Source organism: Rhamphochromis longiceps, linkage group LG10, assembly GCF_057381845.1.
Source record: "Rhamphochromis longiceps isolate RC_006_pf linkage group LG10, R_longiceps_female_GT1.1, whole genome shotgun sequence".
NCBI classification, from domain to species: Eukaryota; Metazoa; Chordata; class Actinopteri; order Cichliformes; family Cichlidae; genus Rhamphochromis; species Rhamphochromis longiceps.
Genome location: NC_140566.1, coordinates 1362214 through 1379962, shown reverse-complemented (window position 1 = coordinate 1379962; position 17749 = coordinate 1362214). Strand labels below are relative to the sequence as shown.

General features: G+C 43.8%; 1 protein-coding gene across 2 annotated transcripts in view; it reads left to right on the top strand.

Annotated features, from left to right (window-relative positions):
* LOC146660094 (disks large homolog 2-like) overlaps nt 1–17749 on the top strand; it is a 178369-nt gene that overhangs the window by 111181 nt on the left and 49439 nt on the right. For both annotated transcript variants that reach the window (XM_085419775.1, XM_085419776.1), the window contains 2 exons: nt 7694–7838; nt 8079–8220. In XM_085419775.1, the coding sequence (XP_085275901.1) occupies nt 7694–7838; nt 8079–8220 (287 nt within the window). The remainder of the gene's footprint in view (nt 1–7693; nt 7839–8078; nt 8221–17749) is intronic.

The following is a 17749-nucleotide window of genomic DNA, read 5'->3' as shown; positions in this document are numbered from 1 at the left end:
ACCCTATCAAACTGTAATTCTAGCCCACTTTTTATGGACTGTTTAACTCTGCTGATTATTCAACCTGTGTTTAAAATGTTCTTTATTTGGCACAGTTCTTCAGTATAGCATCTCCTCCACCAGATTTCCAATGTGATTTAACACTTTTAATACCATTTAATAAAGATCGTTTTTGCTTAAATAGTAATATGTTGTTTTTAGTTTGATGCTCTCTTTAAACACAGAAAGATGATATAGAAAATACTTAAGCATGACTGTACAGTAAAAATCACAGTGGTATAAACTTCATCAAGTAATAGAGGCTAGATGTCAGAGAATGTACAGTTACCTTATAACCTTCTCTGTGTGAGAGTATTGCTCCACTCCGTTACATAATCGATATATAAGGGGAATGACCCCCTTGGTCATGCCGTGTGAATACTTCTTTAAGACACTCTAGTTAGCCTGGCCACGTATAAAACAGCTGAGCAAACATGAAACCGTTGATGCGTCTCCGAGCGGCCTGAATCTGGAGAGAGCTGAAGTCTTTCACTCAGAGAACCACGGTTACAAAGTAACCACACAGTCTCAATCATATCGAGACTATCTTTACACACTGCTATACACTGCCAGTCGCCACCAAAAAAGGTCACACACTCTAATATTTCATTGGACTGCGTTTAGCTTTGATTATGGCACGCATTCGCTTTGGCATTGAATCAATAAGGTCTTGCAATGTCTCAAAATTTATTTCCATCCAGTGTTGCATTAATTTTTCACCAAGATCTAGCATTGATGATGGTAGAGTCTGACCATTGCGCAAAGCCTTCTCCAGCGCTTCCCAAAGATTCTCAAGGAGGTTGAGCTCTGGACTCTGTGGTGGCCAATCCGTGTGTGAAAATGATGTCTCATGTTCCCAGAACCACTCTTTCACAGGTTGAGCTGTTGAATCCTTGTTTTTCTTCTATTTGATTTCACCAAGCGCTCAATCATGATCGCTGATCACGATCATTCGGGATTTTTTTCCGGCCATCTTTCTGCCAGACGCAAGACTGCTGTCAGTGAGTCCTGCAAAACTAAGGGGCTGCAACAGAGCAAACTACTAAGGTCGGCCCGCAAGATGCTAGGCCGACCTACCACCCACCACTTTCATACTGCAGATCTTGTTCTGACGTATGGCATAGAAACTGAACATTTAGCAGTATTTTCTTGAAACCCATCTTTTGTCTAATCATCTCTTATTAACATTTGAATTTATAATAATGGATTAAGCATGTAAGTTTAATACAAGGACATAATTAATCCACTGTTATCATGTGTCAACACAGTGCAGAGCAGCTACCTGAACTAAAAGTCAAGGGAATATTTGACTCCCTGGTATAATTCTCAAATGCACACCTTAAAGCACATAAATGTAGGCTGTAGAGGAAATGATGATCTTAATTTATAAGATCATCGTTTAGCTTGTAAAAATAGTTTGCTGCTCTGTAAAAAAGCCTGTAAAGCTAGACCATCTTACTATTCATTAATCAACAACCCCAGGTTTCTCTTCAGTACTGTAGCCAGGGTGACAAAACGTCAGAGTGGTGCGCTTACAGTCATACCACCCCGAGCACGCCCGCTCTCGTATGAACTCAGAAGCTGAGCAGGGTTGGGCTTGGTTAGTACTTGGATGGGAGACTGCCTAGGATTACCAGATGCTGTAAGTTTGTGGGGTGGCTGTAGAGCAGGTCATCTGCTGATTGGAAGGTTAGTGGTTGGAACTGGTTCCTCAGGTCTGCATACCAAGTATCCTGTATGCTTGTGTGAATGTGTCATGTTGTAAAAAGTGCTTTGAGTGCTCCGGAAGAGTAGAAAAGCGCTATATAAGAATCCGTCCATTTACCATAAATTTTTAACCATTAGAGAAAAAAATTGTCATAACCATTTCACTGACACGACATTGTGCACAGCTACTTTCGATACCATGTTCCATACTGTAATATCTATTAATTGGCTACACAGGCCTAAGAGCAGTAGTTAAACTGTTATCAAATGCCATCATTTGATCCAGCTTTCTTAACTAATTATAAACAATCTCAATCTTCCTTTTTCTCTTGAAAGTTGTGAAACAGCCTACTTATCATCTGCAGAGGAATGGTTTGTTTAAAGCGTTTTAGTCAGGTTTCAGAGCCCATCACAGCATTTGTGAACATTACAAATGAGAACTGGGACAGGTGTAGAAACTAAAGGACACCAGCTACTCCAACCCTAAGAACAAGTAGGGGTGCAGAAGAGTGCTGGGTCTGAAACACCCTGGAAGTAGGAACTGGGACCGGTTGAATCCTAGCCACCCTCACCCGAGGAACTGCTACGGGTGCAGGGAATGGTTGGACCTTAGCCACACTGAGAGCGGGAGCAGCAGCAGGGACCAGCTATTTTAAGGCAGTTCAAAAACATCACCCTCAACGTCATTTAAGTCAGCCTTAGACAAAAAATTCCCACTCATAACTTTCCCCACTAATTAACAAGGAAAACTGAGTTTTTATCCCGGCTGATCTAGAAAAACATGCTGAGACGAGGCAGTGCTAGCTACTCACAGCTACTCATCTTTCTGTTTCAAGAGAGCATCATACTAAAAACAACATATTGGGCACAGTAAAGGCTCCTAAAATGTATCTGGATGCTCCAATATGTAACAATCATGCCTTCAGACCTGGGCTGGAGGGCATCACGTTTGTGACATGGCAGGGAAGAGGGATTTGTTCTCTCAAAGATATTTATATTGATGGACATTTTCCATCTTTTCAGCAATTGAGGGTGAAATTTAATCTTCCTAATTCACATTTTTTCAGATTTTTACAGTTGAGACATTTCATCAAAGCATCTATTCCACAATACATTTTGATTCCTCGAAACTCAGTGTTTGACAGCTTCGTGTCAGTTGAGCCCTACACTACAGGTGCTGTGTCTCGCTTTTTCAGGGCCTTACTGGATATATACAGTCCTTCATCTCATACCTTTAGGGAGCAGTGGCAGGAAGAACTGGGGGTGGATGTTTCTGATGATCTTTGGCAAGAGTGCATTAAATGGTAATGGCCTGTATTTGTATAGCGCTTTTCTAGTCCCTAAGGACCCCAAAGCGCTTTACACTACATTCAGTCATTCACCCATTCACACACACATTCACACACTGGTGATGGCAGCTACATTGTAGCCACAGCTGCCCTGGGACGCACTGACAGAGGCGAGGCTGCCGGACACAGGCGCCACCGGGCCCTCTGACCACCACCAGTAGGCAAACATGGGGTTAGTATCTTGCCCAAGGATATTTGGCATTCTTCCATTAAGAATATATATTGTAGTTCTATAAATGCTAGACATAGTCTGATCCAATTTAAGGTTGTGTATAGGTTGCATTTTTCTCCCACTAAAGTGGAAAAAATATATAAGAGCGTTTCAGCCAGTCTTAAGTGTTCAAGTGATCGAGGAACTTTATCTCACCGTTTCTTTCAATGCCAAAAACTAACTTTTTTGGAATCATTTGTTTGATTTTCTGACCAAAGCCTTTGGCAGGGAGTTCCCATGTTCCCCTTTGCAGCATTATTTGGGGTGTCTGAACCGGGATGGGCAAGGGACAAGGCAGAGACGCAGGTTGTGTCAATGACCACACTTGTGGCTAGAAAGCTGGAAGTCTGATAAACTTCCTACCTTTGAAATGTGGTTGAGAGAATTTGGAAATGTACTCCACCTGGAGAAAATCAGGTTTACCTTGTCTAACCGAGAGAGAGTGTTTTATAAGATTTGGCAACCAGTCATTAGCCTGATGGATAAACTTAAGTGAAATGTGAAGGAAACTGTTTCCAGGGCCTACTCCGTGGATCGGCTTCCTCCGAGGCGTGGACGTCTATCAGCAGAGAATGTACCTTCACCTATCAGCAGAGAATGTCCCTTAGTCTGTAACACAGTCAAATATATTCTCAAGTAATATTCAAGCATGCCATTCAGCGTGTTAGTACGAGCAGCTCGGGAGCAGCTTGGGAGAACAAGAAAACAGAGACTGCTTTAGATTGTCTTCCCAAAGTGACTCAACTTTATTCACAAGTACAACAGTTTATATAGAGGGTAAAATTCATGAGACAGCAGATTATCAGTTTAAACCAGTACAGACCAAGATAAGGCAGCGTCTTCCTGCCCATGGGTGAAGAAGCATCCTTTGTGTAGTTTATTAGTTCAGCTACAATTGTGATTATCTCAGCGACATATTTTCAAGGCACAAAACAAAGAGTTCTTACATTAGTGAAATCTGAAACAAACCATTTGGCCTTCAACAGGCGTCTAAAAGATTAAGAAACTAATGTAGCTGAGGGAGTGATCTCTGTGGTATTTCAACCTTGTACCAGCCTGTGGTTCTCACACATCAATTCTTGGGTCAAAGAGAAAAATAACTAAAACAAAAGGGGCCTTATTGAATGACAGAGTTTTCCTGCATAATGTCACTATAAAACAATATCCAGTAAATGCTCCCATGGTACTAAAATACCTAACAAAATGTGCTCTGTCTTAACATTTATGTGTGCTGCATTACCACCTCGTTGACTTGCCGTCCACCTTCTATTGTGTTCTTTGGAAGGTGATTGTTGTATACGGCTCAATTATAAAATCCATAAAAATATATTGAAAAAATCCCCCAACATATTAATATTTAAACATAAAAAGATTTTTATTTTCATTTCTATTAAATGCAAAGTGTTACATTACATTGAAAATCTGGTGGAGGAGACGTTTTGGTTAAGAACTGTGCAAAATGTCTTCACACTCACTTATCCAGGTAAGAACATCTCCAAAAGTTGATTCTGTTCATCTGGACGTTTTCAGTGGGAGAAACGTTTCGTCATCATCAGGTGACGTCTTCAGTCTCAGCTGACTGCAGGTTTCAATCTTATAAACAGGACATTTGCATAATGACTGAAACCAGCCCACTGAAGGAACAATGGGCTGGGAGGTCAGTTCCTTAATCTTAATTATGCAAATTCTCATGAACATTGATCATCAGTGGTTACTGATCAAAGCCCATGAGTCCCATTCACAGAGAGTTGAATGGCTGCAATCACAGCATGTAAGATGGTGACAGATGTACCCTTAGGCCCCTCCTCCATTCAGAGATGGTCTTTCCCTTTTCACGTAAATGGCCTCCTTGACTCCGCCCTCAAACCAGCGTTCCTCCCTGTCCAGGATGTTACATCCTCATCATTGAAAGAGTGTCCACTGGCCTGTAGGTGTAAATAGACTGCAGAGTCCTGGCCTGACGAGGTGGCTCTTCTGTGTTGTGGCGTCCTCTTAGCCAGAGGTTGTTTGGTTTCCCCGATGTATAAATCCTGCCAGTCCTCCTGCACTTAACAGCGTACACTATGTTACTCTGTTTGTGTCGGGGGACCCGATCCTTGGGGTGGACCAGTTTTTGGCGCAGCGTGTTTTGGGGTTTAAAAGCCACAGAGACCCGGTGTTTAGAAAAAATGCGTCTCAGCTGCTCCGATACTCCTGACACATATGGGATCACTACAGGTGGGCAGCGGTTGTCCTTCTCTCCTGGATCTGCTGGAGCTTTCTTTAGGAGCCTTCCCAGCTTTGACAAAAGTCCAGCTGGGATAACCACATTTACTCAGGGCCTTCTTGATGTTCTTCTGCCTCCCTGGCTGCTGTGTCAGTGGGGATGGTGTTTGCTCTGTGTCGTAGCGTCCTGATGACGCCCAGTTTGTGCTCCAGTGGATGATGAGAGTCAAACCTTAGATACTGATCCGTATGTTTACGGTACACGTCAGCTTTTAGATGTCCCCCATTACTGATGGAAATCTCACAGTCTAAGAAGGCTAACCTGCCACTGTTCATATCCTCCCTGGTGAATCTGATGTGTCGGTCCACCGAGTTAATGTGATCCGTGAAATGTGGAACATCCTGAGATTTGATTTTCACCCAGGTGTCATCCACATATCTGAACTAATGACTTGGTGGTGTTCCAGGGTAGGATAGCAAAGCCCTCTTTTCCACTTCTTCCATGTACAAATTGGCCACAATGGGTGAAACTGGGGAGCCCATGGCACACCCATGTTTCTGCCTGTGGAACTGACCCTTGTATGTGAAGTAGGTGGAATTAAGACACAGCTCCAAAAGTAGACACACTTGGTCGATGTGAGCGGTCCTGTTTTACTCAGAATTCTCTTGTTAATGTGTTGCTCCCATAACTTTGCAGTCTTCTAGCTTGCTTACTTGCCACAGTGCACTGTGCCACCTACCAATAGAAAGGAAAAGATAATGTGCATATTTCCACGAGAGAAATCCCACGCCTGGACCGTCGTTGACCGCCGCCATGATTCTAGCCTACGTCACAGCGTCACGTGCGCTTTTTACATCCAACACAAAAACTGCAGTCGTGGTGCTTTCGATTGTACTCAGAACTCGGAAATTCTGCCTTCCGAATAGGAAGATGTAGGTAACACCAGACTGCAGATGAGCTGCTTACAGGGCTGGACTGGGACAAAAGATCAGCCTGAGCATTTTGACTAGAGACCGGCCGCCATTATAGGAAAAACCATAAAGCCTTTGAATGAAAACAAACGCTGTTGTGACAGTGATGTTCACTGTTCTGCTGGTATATATGCATCAATCTATCAATCGTTTGTTGTAAGATTCAGATAATTATTTTTTAAAAGCGAGACATTTGAAATGAGAATAAGAAAGTATTTCTTTGTGCCCCCCTCTCCCTGTTAATGCCCTACCTGGCCCCCTGGCAACACTTTGCTAGACCCGCCCCTGCACAGTCACCAGCTGTCCAGATGAGCAGCATCAGCTTTTGGAGAACTGTGCCAAATAAACACAGTTTGAATAACCAACACTAAGGCTCATCTGCTAATTGGAAGGTTGGTGGTTCGATCCCTGCCTGCTCCAGTCTGTGTGCCGTGGAGAAGATACTGCCCTCAAGTTGCTTTCCATTGCATTTGTATGAATTTCTGTGAATGCTAGATATGCTTGTGTGATTGTGAATGGCAGCTTGTGTGAAGAGCTTCAAATACTCACATAGAGTAGAAAAGTGCTACATAAGAACCAGTGTATTTACTCTATTATTACACACTGATACTGCAATATGTTTTTGTTGCTTTAGGTTTAAAATAGTCACCGGTCGTTAGAACAGGCGTTTCCCCGCAGCACGCCAAATAATAAATACTTGTCAAGATAATAGCAGCCATTACAGATTAAATCTTTAAATAATTTCATATACTAAAAAGGACAAAACTTTGCACAAACATTTCCTGGCTTAAAATACAGAGTTCAACATCCAAAATGGAAACATGTCGATTTAAGCTGAAGCTTGACTGGTTAGTGAAAATATACAACCAAGTTAATTTTAGTTAGAAGTCAGCCTTACTCAGTATGCAGTGGGAGTCATAATGGGAGTCATTATTTCATCATTTCATTAACCAGGCAGCCGTCATACTGTAGTGAGACGTGTCTGCCACTCTCTGTGAAAGCAACCTGCTTAACAACAAGCCGTCTCTCTAGGAGGGCATCTGTCTTGCTTAATCACCCCCTAATTAAATTACCTCTCTGCGGGTGTGTTCTCATCCGAAGACCATCTGTCATAATCCACTCTCACGGACGCAGGGAGCTTGTTGGACTCTTTAGAAACGAGCAATAAGAAGAAAAGGTCGCCTCTGAACCCATATATCTGTCTGCACAGGTGAACCACTACAGTCTGGAGGACGTTTCTCATGAAGAGGCTGTGGGCATTTTGAAGAACACGTCTGATGTGGTCACTTTAAAGGTGGGGAAACCCACCAGTGTGTATCTATCAGATCCCTATGGGCCTCCTGATAACATGCAGTGTAAGTCTTATGGAATAGATTGTTATGCAGTTGCTATGAACTAGATTAGTCCGTAGTTATATATCAATAGAATATGGAGAACCAGACTGCAGCGAGCTTTACTCAGTCGAATATGTTGCTGTTTAGTTCATAAGATTCGTGATGTACACAGTACACAGTACATCTGTCTTCCAGATGTCAGTTTCTCATCTTCTCTGTTTAGTCATCTGTTACTCTGTTGTTTGCTGTGTTGTGCTGCAGCTTTTTCTCCTGCCATGAAAAATCACGTCTCTTCCCCCGTCAACACCGGCTCTCTGCATTACAAGTCCGACCTGCCCGTGGCTTCCCCTGAGAGTTATTCACCCCTCTCTACGCACTTTCCGAGGGAAGAGGATGTAAACAGGTTGGGTGGTTTTTTCTTTTGTCTTTAATTACCTCCTCATTACAATATGAGATTCTTTAATGATTGGCTTCAGCTTACTAAAGTTACAGGTACAAACTCTTTCCACCTTGCTCCTGCTGTCTCTTGTCCCGATCTGTCTTTGTGTGCAATTTTGAAAAGCCATTAAAACTTTGTTTTAAAGTGTTCTCTGGGGGAGTACACTGTCTAAAAATTAAAGGAACATTTTGGAAACATATCCGATTTCAATGGGGAAAAAAAGTCATGGACTATAACTGTGCAGACATGGTGTTAGGAATGAAAGGATGTCACATTGTTTGATGAAATTAAAATGATTAGCCTACAGAGGGCTGAGTTCAAAGACGCACCAAAATTCGGAGTGATAAAAATGATGCAGAGTGCTACTCCACTTTGCCAAAGTTTTACTGGACCAGCTCAAAATGTTACTCATTAGTTCAGACTCTTTCACATCTGAACATGTGTTCATGGTGAACCTTGGTGCCTCCCTAATGAAGTCTGGTTCTGTTAGTCCACGGCATTCACACCTGTGGCCTGCTGGAAGTCATTTTGTTGGGATGTGGCAGATACGCTTCCTGCTGATGGCTCTGTAACTGTCTCCTGACAGAGCTGAGGACACAGTCAGTGTCAGTGTCTCTGTCTGTCAAACCACTCCTGTGTTGAGTTTTTGCACCTGTTGTTAATGTCATGAACACCAAAGCAACAGAAACTGATTAACTCTGCTACTTAACCACCCAGACCAATATCCCAGTAGTTTAACTAACTTGATGCTACATTCTGATTAAGAAGTGTTCCTTTAATGTGTTTATTGTTTGCGGTATAATCAAACCGCGTTACTATGGTGCTGACATAGTAAAGAGTCCGAGCAGTAAAACAGATTTCTAAAGGCTCAAATGTGATGTGCTTAGCAAAGAACTATAAAACAATGCATCTACTAAGTGCTCTGCTTTGCTCACAGAGACTGATGCTTTGTCGTATGATATTCTCATGATCACTTGAGCTTTTAGGCTTGTAAATCATCCATAAAGATAAATTATGTTTGTTGGAGACGTTTCTTTATAAAGCTGGTGCTTTATAAATGCTAGGAGAAAATGCATATGGTGTTCATATATTTAGCCTTATACAGGTCTTTAAATGGAAAATGTGCTGTTTCCAACTCTGCTCGAGCACTCAAAGAACTTAATACAACATTCATCCATCTGACTGCACTCTAAACCTGACTGTTAGAGTCTTTTCTAACATTGACACGCATTCACAATGAATACATCAGACTTGGGGTTAATTAACTTGCTCAAAGACACTTAGGATTGGATTGGATAAATGCATTTATTTGTCGGTTGCAGTTGCCTGCAACTGATATAACAAACCTTTCCGACCGTACATATAAAACACAAATTCACAATGGGGAGACAGGTCAGGCTAGGTAGCAAAACGAAAAACAACTAAATGTGTAAAACAAAAGGTCAGATCAGGAGAAAAAAAGAATTTCTGCTCATACTGATCCTTAAAGGCAGTCAGCATGAGGAGAAGACAAAAACTCCATCACATAAGAAGCACAAGTATCATCACATCATAACATCATAAAAACACAAGACAAGCAACATGGGGGAGTATGCCAATGTGCACAGCTGCATCTGGGACTCTGCAATCTTGTGATTGCGCCTCCAGCTGGACCGCTGTCCACATCAGATGGGAGGTAAGCATGTGAGGAGGCGTTGGATTCGGGGAAGGCGGGGATGATGGTGAGGGCGTGTCAGTATGTGTGTCCTGAGTTCAGCCTGAGAAAGTGTCCTTTCGCCCCGAATTGTTGTTGTTCTCGTCGCGTCAGCCTTCAAGAGCATCCAGCTGGCGCCGTCAGGGTGGGGAGGTAGCTGATGGATATGTTGTTTTAGAGCGAACAGACTGCATCAATTTTACAGTTGTTCTTATCGTCTGTCAATGGTCTCCGGGGCTCCTCCAAGATCTTTCCCATATTATATTCAGTAGGAACAGTCTGAGTACTCACAGCTCTTCCCACATTTCGATCAAGGTGGCAGTCACCATTTTCTTCCATTTCCGATACACCATGCAGGGCCAAGCCAGCTCCAATCAGCAAGAGCCCCATTAGCCGAATAGGTAGATGTCTTCAATGTCCTCAATAGACAGTCCCGCTAGGCACACGACGCGCCACTTCTGCCACCCGTCCATCGTGTATCCAGCAGGGAACGTCCCTCCAGGGCACTCAGGCTCCTGATCTTAGGCTTCTCGTTGAGAAGAGGGTGTCAATTGCATTAAGGGACCAGTTGATCAAATCCATAGTTCTTCTTTAGGTTTTAGAGAACCAGAGCGAGAATGAGAAGGTCTCTCAGGGTTAGAGTCAGACAAGACCAGACAAGGACATAGAAGCAGCAGCAGGGAAGATAAGGAGAAGGAGAGGATGAAAGATGCGTCCACCTCCTCCGAGAGCCAAAGACCAAAAAAAAAAAAAAGGCATGCCGTCTGGAGGCTGGAGCAGCCGTGGATTAACCTACCAACCTTCCAATTAGGAGATGCCCTGCTCCACCTCCATATTAGCAGGGCTGTTTGTAATGCATCAAATTTTGCTTTTCAGTGTCATAAAGGTGTTGGATTTGACTTGAAATAGTCTTTTAGCACGGCAGTTGGAAAGTTGGTTCACCTTACGCTAACTGTAGCACATTTTCTAATCCCCTATCTTCTACCACTTATAGTGGTCTACAGTCCAGAGCAATCCATTAGTCTTCCAGTAGTCTTTTGAAGTGAAATTTGCCTCCGATCAGTCCTAGCAAACCACTTTCTTCTGATTCTTTATAGCTCTGATATGTGCATCAGTGTAATCGGTATAGCAGGAAATCGTGCACTGACAAAAGTTCCCCTTTGCATGAAATGCAAAGTGCAATTAAATGCTTTTTTTTTTTACACATTACTTTTTTCAAATTAAATAATCGCAATTAAAATTCATTTCCCACCTCTAGTTGAAATGTGATTATGCGGTATTGAGATCCCTTAAGGTTTCCATTTAGATGGCTAAACTCCTCACCGTATCTCTAAGAGACAGATCACCCACCTATTGAAGAAAGCCCATTTCCACCGCTTGTGTCTGTGATCTTATTCTTTCTGTCACTACCCAGCGCTTCTGACCATCTGTGACAGTAGGGACGTAGTTTGACTGTAAATTGTCAGCTTCACATTTATGCTCAGCTCTCTCTTCACCATGACCTGATGGGCGATTCGTCCTCCTCATGCCAAGACTCTGCTTCAGTTTCACTGGTATTGAGGAGTTCCTGGAAATATCTTTCCATCGTCCGATTACGGCTTCATTTGAGGTCAGCAGTGCCCCACTCCCAGTATACACCTTGTGAATAGAGCACCGCTTACAAATTCTGAATCCCATCTGACAGTTTGATAGAATCACTTCAAGGAAGACCGAAAGTCTTTCTCCATGACTTCATCGAACTCTTCCAACACACAAGTTTTTTCTTCAGCTACCAATCAGAATACATTCTGTTTGGTGTGGTGGTACCCTTCAGCTACATCTGTAGTTCCACAGGCTAGACAAGACTGAACATGACTCTTTCTTTAGCTTATTGGCAAAAGAAAGAGTCACAGAATCAGAATCAGTGTCACCCATCTGGTTCGGAGAAATTCATGCACTAACCACCTTGCAGCCACAGCTCCTTCTAGAAGCCTCAGCAATGGAGGTGCTGAATATGGTTCATTGTGACCTGATTTCCCCAGCATCCCTTGGATATAGGGATGGAAGTCAAGTAGTTCCCAGTAGTTTAATTCCTCTGGAATTGTTACTTTGATTTTCTATCGATTCCACTTGCACTCACGCTACAACCAGCTTATTTCAATTCTTGTGCAAGAGGTAGAATATAGTGGCGCGGTCTGCAGCATGGATACACCCATTACTTTTATTTTTTAAAAAGGACATGAGCACAATGCAGGGCAAACTGTGTCCAGAACAGAAACAACTGCATCATGCTGCTAATGCTTTCTCAGGTAGAATCACCGTGGCACTTTAACCTCCGAAGACCCGAACTCTTTCATGGCATTTTTAATTTTTCTTTGCTATTTGGGCTGATTGGGACCTGATGAATGTAAAAACAAAGAATTACCAGATTTTATTTTATTTTTTTACCTGATTTTTGTTTCTGAGAAAAATGAGAGCCACATATGAGGACATTCGTTTTAAATTTTGATAGAACAGTGGCAGTATAATGTCCTCGTAAGTGGATATCAGGCCCCTGAGGGCATCAGTCACTGGCAGGGAGTGTGGTGAGGGGAGATAGGCCTTGGAGGGCCTGGGAGTTCCCAGAGAGGTGAAGTCTAAGACCCGACCTGACATATAGACACAGACAAACAGGCACACACAGACACAAACATGCATTCCCACCCTCATGCACACATATACAAACACTCAGCACTCACCCAATGTAAGGATTGACATAAATGGTCATGTACACACAATCACACTCCCCAAACATACTCTATACCCCGGGTCCAGGTACCCTTGCCCCCAGAGGGGGAAACAGAACCCAGACCCAAGAGATGTTACCCTTCCTCCCGGGGTGGAGGCAAGCAGACCGTCCCAGGCTCCGCAGCAGCAGGGAGGCCAATCGGACAGCCAACATCTCCTCCCAGCCCCCCCGCCCCGATGGCTAGCAGAGAACGGGGGGGTGTGAAGACCCCATACCTCCCTCCTCCCGCTCATGTGTAGTGTTGCTGCGTGTTGTTTAAAGTGCATTTAAAACAAGGGAGAGCATGGTGCTGCTGCCAGAGAGCAGCAGGTGTTAGCACGGCCCCTCCCGAGAACCCTCAATGTCTACATGGGTTTAAAATTGAGAGGTGGGCACCGGCGCCAGAGGTAGGTTTGAGTACACAGACCGTCCACCGGACGCCGTTAACGTGCCCACCCTCAAGGCCCTATATATATGTGTGTGTTATGAGAGTGTAAGTAATGTGGATGTCTAAGTTGTGAGACAAAATTGACGCACAGGTGGCCAGAAGGGGACAGGAGGGGGTGGGGGGGGATGTCTCCCCTGCAACCTTGTGACACACCCACACCCCAAGGCCCTACCTGTGTGGGTGAGTGTGGTGGAGCGGGAAGAGGGAGGTAGCCGGGGATGGGGAGGAAAAGGAGGGAGGGGAGGATGCCCCTCCCTAGGGCCGGCTCCCCCGCTGACCCCAGTAGGCACCCCCGTCCTCTGGTACCCACCAAGGCAAGGGAGCCCAGGTCCATCCAGACCGGGGCCTACGGTAGCACTGCCAAGCCCCACAGGACCCGGGGCAGCCCACCCTACCCCACCGCAGAGGAAACTGTACCCACCCCAACATTCAATCGTCTCCCAGACTACACAAGACAACAGACACCCAGGTTAAGTTTATTCTCCACCTCTCCTATGTCTCTCCCCCACCTGCAGAGTGGACTCCTGCAAGGATGGAACAACCTCCCCGCCAGTTGAAGAGCCCCCCAGTTAGGCCGATGCACAAGAGGCCCCCTGCGCCAGGGCTGAGCCCCCGTGTACCCACCCGCCCACCCAGGTTTCTATATTGGCTAGAATTAAGATTATTTTTATTTTTCCAGTTCATGAGGACCGTTTTCTTGGCGATGCATAGGGCAGTAAAAACCACGTGGACTGTATTCGTTTCTGTAGTGACCTCATCCAGTTTTCCCAGCAAGCACACTAAAGGGGAGGAATTTCCAACAACTGCTCACACTGTCATTTTACATTTCAGACACTTTGATAAGTCTTCACATATCTCGCGCCAAAACTTCTGCACTGGTGGACAGAACCAAAGAGCATGAATGTAATTGTCTGGTGTATTGCCTTGACAGTGTGAGCAGTTGTTGGAAGATGTAAAGCCCATCTTGAACATCCGATGACCTGTATAGTGCACTCTATGTAGTATTTTGTATTGTATTAATTGCAGACTGGGATTTTTAATCAATTTAAAGGTTTTTAAGCAAATCTGAGACCAGAAGTTTTGGTCTAAGCTGACTGATAAATCTGCTTCCCATTTTGCAATAGGAAGGGCTATTGATTCATCTAATTTAGAAAGTGTTCTGTATATTTTAGATAATAATTTGGGGGATTTAAGAGTAAGGAAATGTGCCGCACTTGGTGGTGTTTGTAATTCAACTTGACTGAGGTTAAATTTCTTTTTTACTATGGATTTAATTTGTTGATATTCTAAAAATCTTTTCGGTGCATTGGTGGTTCTTGGTGTCCGGGGCTGGGCGCTCAGGTATGTACCAGCTCACTCCCGGTGGCTACCTGGCGGGGCCTGGCGTCTGTTGCTCAGTTAGGCCTCCTCCGGGTTGCGGGGGGCCCTCAGGCCTCCGGCCTCTGGGCCTGCGGCTCGGTTCACTCTGGCACAGCTGGCTGCCGGCAGAGCCGGCGGGCACGCCGGTGCAGCCCCCTCTGGCTTCTGCTCGGTGGCTACTGGGTGACCCCTCATCTGGGGCTCTCCTCAGCTCTTCATAAGAGGGTGGCACGGATGCCCCTACGGTGGTCCTCCTTGGGCTCTCGCACTCTGGGGCCTCTGGATGTCTGGGGCCTGGATCTCCTCCATGCCTGCTTCATGCCCTGGGGGACGGGGCTATGGCTCTCTACATCCTCTTGCAGACCATTACATGGGGAAACCTTTTGAATACAAGCACGCTGATCCACACAGGTGTGCACACGGGTGTTCACTGCTCGTAGACTTAAATTACACCTTTCTTGGCTGCAACTTCAAAGCACATTGTGCGCTGTCTGTCCTGCGTGCTGCACAACAACATTGAATATTTAGTATTTACTGCTGTTTACACTCAGCTAGATTAATGCGATGGTGTTGTGTTTAGTATGTTGCTTTGGGTTTTTTTGCTTGTTTTCTATTCTTCTTCTCTCAACAGGTGATCCAGGAGATTTTTTTTTCTCCCCCCCTTTCTCGCTGTCCCTCTCCCCTTCTGTTTTTCTTTTCCTTCATCGTTCTTTCTCCCTTTCCTATCCCTCACTCATGTCTGTCCCGTCTGTAACATCTGAAAATAAAATAAAATAAATAATAAAAACAAAGGTCGATCAAATGGACCAATACGGCAATGCCACGATGATCCATTTGGCAAAATAAATCCATTGGGTATCCTTGTTGGTCTTCAGACAACAATTCTGACGGCTAAAGAACCAAATGGGACAGGCAAAAAAAAAAAAAAAAAGTGGATATCAGGCCGTTGTAGAGCAAAATGAGGTATTTTGGTCTAGACATCCCAGAATGTGATGTCCACAAATGTGGACGCCAGGTCCTAGGAGGTTAAAGTCTCTTTTTGCTGGTTTTCATCTTTGCTTTGTGCTGTTGTATTCATACTATTTGTGTTGGTGTGTGGGACTGTAGCATAAAAGTTTATATTTTTAAATTGTAACTATGACGCAATGGGTTGAAACACAAAAATAACATAATTAGTAGTATAACAAATTACTTTCTCCTGGGAATAATTAAGTAATGTACTGTATTGCTTTGAAGAAGCTTGTTTTGTGTAATACATTACTTTCTTTTCCAACACTGATCACAACAAATAGGGGAAATAGCTCCAACATTTGACCGCATGAATGCAATTCATTTGCATGAATGTAATGTGTTGGGTATGCTGCTTAGAGATGGTGGTGAATCTCAAAGCAGAGCCAATGAGAACCAATCACCGTTGTTGACAAGTAATCACAAACAGGCCATTTAGTACATTGATTAAAGTTATACCTGATAATATTCTGATCAGTACTAAGCAATTATCATGATTATCAGCAAAATCAATTCTGTGTTTAACAATTGCAACATACCATTTTTCTCATGGAGAATCATGTATAATTGCCATGTGGAGCTGTGTGGCAGGATTGGACCCAAATGCTTGACTCATAGATGGAAGGTAAAACTAAAGGTAGCAGCTTTATTTCTGGGAAAATAGTGCAAAATATAAACTCACAAAAAACAAACTAAACTGGAAAAAATGGAAACTAGAAACAAAACACTGGGACCTGAAAACTCAAACAACAGGAAACTAGAAATGCAGAGAGACTTGCACACATGAGGAGGTACAACACGACAGAGGGCAAAGGCAAACACAGGCTTACATAAACAGAGGAGTAATGAGTCACATGCGATGAGTTCAGAATTCAGTCTCTTTCAATCCTGCCTTTCTCAACAATGCCGTTGATGTGTTTCGTCCTTTAATGAAATTCTAGTGAAGAGCTGAAACAGAGCTGACATCAGAATATCATTCGTTATCTTGGGGTAACATGTACTGTCCTTAGGACTGAATGGTTGCTGGTTTCAATGGAACCTGATATAATTTGTGGACAGTGCAGCGTTCGATACTGTCGACCATCATATCCTATTAGAGTGATTAGAGCACGCTGTAGGTATTACAGGTACTTTACTGCAGTGGTTTGTATCATTTCTACCTAATAGACTCCATTTTGCTCGTGTGTCCCCTTGGACTTAAATCTGGGACTCTCCACCATTTGACCTTGGAACTGAAGAAGCTTCTCACATGAGAGAAGAAACGTCTTCAGGAAACTTAAAGAAGTCCAGACGCTTTTCTTTCCAAGCTCCTTAGACTCTACTGCACTTCCTCTTTGAATCTCAACAAACACAAAAATCTGGTCAAAATTCAAGCATTACAGTTATTCCATTAAATGTGTTACATGTTCTCCTTCACTATATTAATTTGATTTATACTTAATTATATTTGATTCAAGTTATATACGATTAACCATTAGCAGAAATCATATATAGATATACTAGCAGAGATGGGCAGTAACACATTATTTCTGATTACTTGTTAAATTAAAAAGACCAACTTTACACAAACATCACATTGGGGAGACACGTCAGAAAGGTCGGCTGATAGGAAAAAAACAACGAAAATACATAACATGAGGTAAGAGGAGGAGAAAAAAAACTCCACTCAGACTGAGCTCCTAGTGGGAGAACAGTTTGATAACAGAAAAAACACCTCAGCACAAAAAGCACATGACTATCAATACACCATAGAAACACAAGACAAGCAACAGGGGCGGGTAAAGGGTAAGAGAGAGCCGGTGTAGACAGCGCATCCGGTCCTGCAGCATGTCTGAGCTGGTCCAGTCGACCGCCATCTTCCCCGGGAGGGGACAAGCATCGAAGGCGTTTGGAAAGGGAGGGGGGATGAGTGTGTGCATATCAGTGTGTGTGTGTGTGTGTGTGCGTGTCCAGAGTTCAGCTGAGACAGTGTCCTTCGCCCTGCCAGGCTAAGTAAACAGTCTTCCAGCCAACCCAGGTGGCCTTGCATGGAATGGGAAGGAACAGACTAAACGCAGTCGTTATCAGGGTGTTTTGTTCAGCTCCGAGAGGGTCTCCGCATGAAGTGATGATAGTTTTTACTTTAGTGCGAACAACTTATATGAATTTCAAAGCAGTTCTAACAGTCCAACACTGGTCTCTCAATCTCCCGTTGGAGAGCCGCGAGCTTCTCCATGATGTTATCCAAACTTACGTTCCG